The 7,098-nt window shown below is 40.4% G+C and overlaps 1 protein-coding gene across 1 annotated transcript; it reads right to left on the bottom strand.

The window, feature by feature from the left end:
- pter (phosphotriesterase related) lies at window positions 1–3,382 on the bottom strand (the record flags this gene model as incomplete). The annotated part of the gene is made up of 4 exons (XM_079221003.1): window positions 1–211; window positions 489–629; window positions 2,333–2,598; window positions 2,951–3,382. 4 exons carry the CDS (start codon window positions 3,380–3,382, stop codon window positions 1–3), a joined length of 1,050 nt encoding a protein of 349 aa, XP_079077129.1.
- Between the last annotated feature and the right edge of the window lie 3,716 nt (window positions 3,383–7,098).

Raw genomic sequence — 7,098 nt, forward strand, 5'->3', positions numbered from 1 at the left:
TCATTTGAAGGTCAGCCAGCGTTTCGGGTTGTCGATGAGGATTTTATCCACCTGCTGCTGCGAGATGCCCCTCATCAGCATCTTCGGCACGATGTTCCTCAGGATGTGAGAGTAGCCGTGGCCGCCGTACTTGGTGAGACGGTTCTTGGTGTGGATGTCGTGCGCGACCAATATCTTGTCGCCGTAGCCCTCCTTCGCGAGGAATGCCAAGCTGAGCGTGAAAAAAAAAACAGGGGCCTTAAACACAACACAGCGGCCAACTATTGGGAGAGAACATACTGCCATTGCCAGTCTGCCTCCATGTGTTGTTGAACACCTGTTGTATGTGCAGACTAACATGTGCCGGTCATTCATCACTCCTCCCTCTACCGCAGTGGGAGATTATCTTACAGTTTCTCCGAGGAAAGAAAACTATAGGACATACTGTTCTCTCCACGTGGTGTTAAACAGGAAAAGCGGCATTTCCACCCTGAACAGTGTTTACTCACATCTTCACTCTCTGGCTGTCGCTGGGCATGTCCAGCTCCAGGTTAAACGGGTAGTTCAGCATCTCCGTTCCAAACAGATCATACTCCAGGTAACTCCCCAGCTTCGCAAACTCAAGCAGTTCACCATCATCAAATATGGTCCTGCAGGAGAAGAGTAGTTCAAAAGGAGGGAGGTGATATATGTGGCATTTTAAAAGAGAAATGCATCTAGCAGCTTGGGTTTTTCATATACACACACACACACACACGTTTGTATATGATATATATATATATATATACATACATACATACACATACATACACATATATATATACACATATATACACATATATATATATATATATATATATATATACATATATATATATATATACATATACATATATATATATATATATATACATACATATATATATATATACATATATATACATACATATATATACATATATACACATACATATATATACATATATACATACATATATATACATATATACATACATATATATACATATATACATACATATATATACATATATATATATATATATATATATATATATATATATATATATATATATATATATAGATATATATATGTGTGTGCGTGTATAAAAACCCCAAGCTGCTAGATGCATTTCTCATATATATATACACTGTATATTTACAGGGAATATTAAATGCAATTTCTGTAACTTTCCTAAAATGGAGAAGACCAGCGATCAACATAGCAGTGACTAAAATAATTTGTTGTAAAAAGCAAAAACTAATATTGGGATAAAATGTAGATTGATATGCTATCTTATCTGACACCACCTTTAGGAAACCGTTTTTAAATGAAAAACGGTAAAAGATAGTGATGTGAATCAACATTATAAATCAATAAGTTTGTCAGGCAAGAACTTATTTTAATTCTAAAATGTAATGTATATCATAAACATTTGCAGTAGTCCTTAAATATTTTAATCATAACACAACTCTACAAATACATTTTCTCTCATTTTAACCAAATAAAAGAAATAACCAGATGTTTTTCAAAGAGCACTTCAGTTTAAACTGATCTCCAATCAGATTTTACATCCCCATACATTGAAAAGTGATCTTTCTTCCTACAAGCGGACACTGATCACTGCCGTTTACAGCAAACATGATTTCCTTGCAACAAGCACAGCTCAGTAAATGAGGGGAAAGTGCAATTAGGTGATTGTGCAGTGGATTCTTCTTCTAAAAAAAAACAAGTCTGAATACACACAGATGGATTTCCACAGTTTGGTGCAGAATTTAAAAATAACGAGCCTCCTGCTTTTGTTCCTACGTGTCTCTGAAGTTGGGTTGGACATCATCAATGATAAGCTCTGCATCCCTCTACATGCGGCCTCCTTTTAGCTGTGAGTGAGACCTGTGGCAACTTTAAAAGAATTCTTTCACATTAATACATTTTAACACAATGACTGTGTAACATTGCTTCGCTCCGAGTGAACAAGAAAAAGCCTGTAACTGCCAGAATACAAGGAAAATCTGCCGGATCGTCTCATGACACCAAACAGGAAGAGAGCGGTTGTTCTTCCAGTTCATACAGAGCTAGAGAGATATTCACGTGGGAGATGGTGAAATGAATTGATTATCTTTTCTTTCTTTTTTTAACGCATTTCTCTTTTTAGTAAAGGGAAACATGAATGTCAAGGAGGGGATGTGGGACAGGAAGTAGTGAGGCTTATGGGAAAGGTCGCCCTAATTGTGATTGTAACTAATCAAAAGTCGACATCTAACAGCTTGACTACACTATGAAAAAAAAAATCTATTAATTTTCCCGAAATAACTGCTTTTAGGGACTCCTCACCTGTCCAGGTGTGACATGACAGTTTTGCTGATGTCACCGCCGGCCTCCTGGAGAATCCGGACGACCTCAGCTGGAGCTTTGGGATCCCTCCCCGGATGGATGATGACGGGGCAGCCGAGCTGAGCCTGAGCGTGAGCCGTGGCCCTCAGCACCTTGGTCTCGCTCTCCGTGATGGGCCAGCCGGTGCCGATCTCCCCGATCACGCCGCAGCGGATGTCCGTGCCGTCGGCGCCGTGTAGCACCTCACCGACGATGATGTCTGTGAGCTGACGGGCGGAAAATGAGGACTCTTTCAGACACATTTACTGACTCTTTTCTCCCTTTTTTTGTTGTTGCCCCGTCTCTTCAACAGGCGTGTGAACAGAGCACGTTGGGTCTAAGTGATAATATCTAAACATCCATGAAGAGTACACACACATTCTCAGTGCATGCAGACAAAAAGGGCCAGACAGAAAACCCGCTGGACTCAAATTCAAAAGAAACAAAAGAACGTGCTGAGAACGAGAGATGTGTCAAATTGTCAGCACGACCGATTAAAGCAAGACGTTCCTTCCTGTCTTATGATTGAGACCATCAGTCCCAGTGCCATGCATGCCAGATTGTGAGCACTACTCTCACCTCCTCCATGCTCGCTCTCTTGGTGGCCTCAGTATGGGTGCAGTCCACATAGTAGCCGGCCCCTGCGATGACGTGGACCCCGGTGTTCGCGGCCAGCCGCTTGAGGGTGGGAAGGTCCCGGTCGATGCCTGCGGTGGTGTTCTCCACGATGGTGCCCCCGCCAGCCTTCCTGTAGGCCAGCAGCTCCTCCTGCACGGCGCCGGTCTCCTGCCGCAGCAGCAGGTTCTCGTGGCAGCTGTAAGGGTTCTGTCTCAGCCAGTGCATGTGCTGCATCTGGAACGGGTTCTCCGCAACCGCCTCGTCGCCCAGAGGAGGCGGGAGGTAGCAGCAGTCAAAGGTCATGGTCAGGTGCTCGTGGGTCATGGTTCGGCCCAGCTGGTCCGGATCCACCAGACCAAGGACGGTCTGGACCTTACCACTCAATGCTGACATGACTGGTGTTCAGGGCGTCCAACAACATGCAAAGACACATGTTATTAATGTATGTATGAATGAGACACATATCAAATAGTGCAACAGTTTGGCAACATTGTTACAGATCGGACAGGAGAGGCTCTACTCTAACTCATTGACAGGCTGACGTCACACTGCAAACAGGAGAGGGACCTTTGCACTGCAAACCCAGAGTAACTGGCTAAAACCTGAGGTGCAACTCGTTAAAATCAACCGAAAACTACGTGAAATAAAATGAACTTTCATCCTGAAATGTATCTAAACGGTTGACAAACAAATCACTGACCCTGTTTTCTGTTTATTGTCCACCGCAAACCGCAAGCCGAGTTCAGCAACTTCAATCTCCGTTTGCAGATTAGAGGATCATAAAAAGCGCGAGAAGTGGGAAACATCGCGAGAGATCACGGGACCACAGGCGCTGGCAGGACGTCAGCAGAACCAGCTGTGCCTCAAGGCGAGCAAATACAGCAATGTTTATTATGGAAAGTAAAGCGATTCTTCCAGTATTTTTACGGGTACTTATACATATAATATCATTCAATAGTCGTTTTGGCAGACCAAATCAAAAAGTGTCTGAAGATAGCAATATCTGTTATTCTATGGGTTGGAAACTGTAAACCTTTATTCTTTATTTAGAGTTTAATTAACATATGACAACAAATATAAACTATACGTGAATAAATATTTTTTTGTGCATTTTTTTACAGCGATAAGATCTACATTTTGGTTACAAGTTTGGGAAAAGTCTCACCAAAGTTTCTGACATTTTAATAAGCTAACAGCAAAAACTTACAATGTCCCTAAGTCACCAGTAAAAGGGCTGTTTCAAGAATTCATAAAGTCTGGACTTGTAAATGTTAATAAGTTGCTATTGTTGATGAAGAGATTTGGTCTCTTTTGCACTGCCACAGCTCTCAACAGGTCCGAGGTCAACATTCAAACGTTTAATTATAATTCTAATTGGTCTATAAAACATTAATATGTGATTCAATTATAATTTATAAATCATAGCTTCCAACTAATACACCCGTTATTAAATTATGAACTTACGCAAAACCAATTTCAGACCATAGGCACAAATCAAGTCTTATTACACAAATTAAATCAGCAGCAAATATGTCACTGTCGTTGAAATTATGGTTTTGGAGAAGATGGTGATGCATGATTTGAGAGACAGACTGTTCACAGACTCTGTTTCTCGCTCCTCACTCAGCAGATGGTCTGCACAGCAGCATGGAGCCGACCTGTGAACAGTCATCCATACGATGCTGTCCACTTGTTGACAAGATGACGACTCAGTAGAGAGCAGAGCAGCAGCCGTGATGTTCATGATCCGGTTAAGTTTCTTTCGTTGACTTTTTTGTTTGAGAGGTGGTAGTGTAGTTGTGTCTTAACTTAAGGCAAATTATTATCATGGGTAAAATAACAAGCCAGGCCCACTTTGCCTGAAGCTTGTTCAGATGAATAAAGTTACTCTCTAGATTACTGCCGCTCCCTTTTGACATGTTTTAGCAACATATCCCTTGAGGTCAAGAACACTGGCGCCTTCACCGAGCTTTTGACCAGAAGCTCTAAAATGTTTCTGATTTTGATTTATTTACACTGGCTCATCATCAAACTCAAAATAAGATTATTTCAAACAAGTCTAGAGCTGTGCATGTTGGCTGTTGAAGTTGTGGCTCCTAAACACTATGAACACCGTTAGAAGAAAAAAATGCAGCTCAAAACCCTTCAGTTTGTTTGGTTTTATACACTTATTATCTCTATTTAATGTATTACCATTGTGTTGTGTCTATACGATGCCTTCCCTTGGTCGTTAAGCCCTTTGTGATGTTTAAGAGCTCTAGAACTGAACTCTCTAACTTACATACCGCCCACATTTACATTTGCTGTCTGAATATGTCAAACTAAAACTTAAAACAACTCTCCACAAAGCTTGCAGGGTCTCAACATTAGAATAAATAAGAAACACAGATCACAAAGGTTTGTGAAATAAAAGTGACAAACTCAAAGTAAAGCACCACGAATGTGTTAAAAACAACGAAGCAACTTTCCTGATAATAAGCTGAAACACAAAATCAATACGGTCAACTCTCCCCTGCGCCTGCAACAAATGGAAGAAAAACAAGATGCTGAATACATTTAGCAACTCAAAAACAATACAACGTCTTTTATGGTAAACTAGTTGTTGTGGCGCCGCTACTCAGAGCATCACACTGCAGGTTCCTCATTAGTGACAGGAGCATATTGTCTGTATGGAGGACATGTTTCAGACGGACACAGGGGGCTTCTCGAGGAGAGGGACGACTTAATAAACCCACCTCTCACACGTGGACAGACCTCCCGAGACACTGCTCGGACTTTGATGCATCGGTCTGTTTATTATGAGACCCCGTTGTCATTTAATACCAGGTTTGTTCTTCAATCCTGTTTTTACGAGCCATCATATTTTAATTAAAAAAATATTGAAAGCCTCTTTACTCTCAACTCACCACAGACCTCACTTTCAACACCAACTTCTTTGTTCCCGTCTGCATTTCTATAGATTAACACTCTTGCAATATACATTTTTACAAATACATACAGACAATGTTTGCAAGAGAAAGAGGATATCTCTGTGACTGCCTGAGGCCTGTGAGGATTTCCAGGTTCCACAGAGTGTTGTGATCTGGTGCCCTCTGCAGACAGAGATGAGGCACATCTTTTGCAGTTTGATGTGTCCGTAAAGCGTCAGATTATTCAGCTGTTGGAGGAAGTATTCAGACCTGAATTAAATGTACTAATACACACTGTAAGAAAGACTATATAAAAGTCCTGTATTGGGAATGTTACCTCAACAAGTCTGATCACAAAAAATTACTTTAAGTATTACAAATAAATGTAGTTACTTCAGAAAAGTGGCTTCTGCGACCGTAATACTTTTATACATATTATATAATTACATCATTGTTCTTTTGCATTGATTTAAAAGCAGGATTAAAGTTGTAATGATACATTTTTAACCTCACATTTGAGAATCTGGAACAACTAAATGAAAAAAATGAACAACCTTTTTTAAAGGATTATCAAAACATGTCCATGAATCGACTCATCGTTACATCCGTACTTGTACATTTTCTTTCTTTCTTTTTTGTGCAAATTCTTAATTTGTAAAGAAAATAAAGCTTTCAAATGAATGTTCTGGAGTTAAACGTTTAAAAGGGCCTCTGAAATGTTGTCGAGTAGACATGAAAAGTGTCATGAAAAGAAAATACTCGAGTAAATGTACTAAGTTCCATTCCACCACTGCAGTAGTCCACGTTGTACTTTAGCTGAAACGTGCACATCGTTCCTGCCCGAGGGAACTGGGGCGCTTTCATCCATTTAAATTCCTCCATGACAATAAAAGACAGCGGTGTTCTGTGATGTTCCGGTCTTTTATCGAACATAAACGCTGGTTTAGGCTGTTCCCAGCCTCAAGCTTTGTGAATCAAATTGGGTTTGTTTCAGTGATTTAATGAATCATGAGAACAATGACACCGTGAGGAATTGGAACCATCACCCTTAATAACTATAGCATTTGAGCAGAGGCACATGTTTTCAAAGGACAGGAAAATGTGATTAAGTGTGGGAACAAATCAAGTAACTCTACTATGACCATCCCTTTTGTACTCTGCATTAAATAAACGGGCAAAGAAACAATAGAAAAATAGAAA

Source organism: Taurulus bubalis (genome assembly GCF_910589615.1).
Source record: "Taurulus bubalis genome assembly, chromosome: 1".
NCBI lineage: Eukaryota > Metazoa > Chordata > Actinopteri > Perciformes > Cottidae > Taurulus > Taurulus bubalis.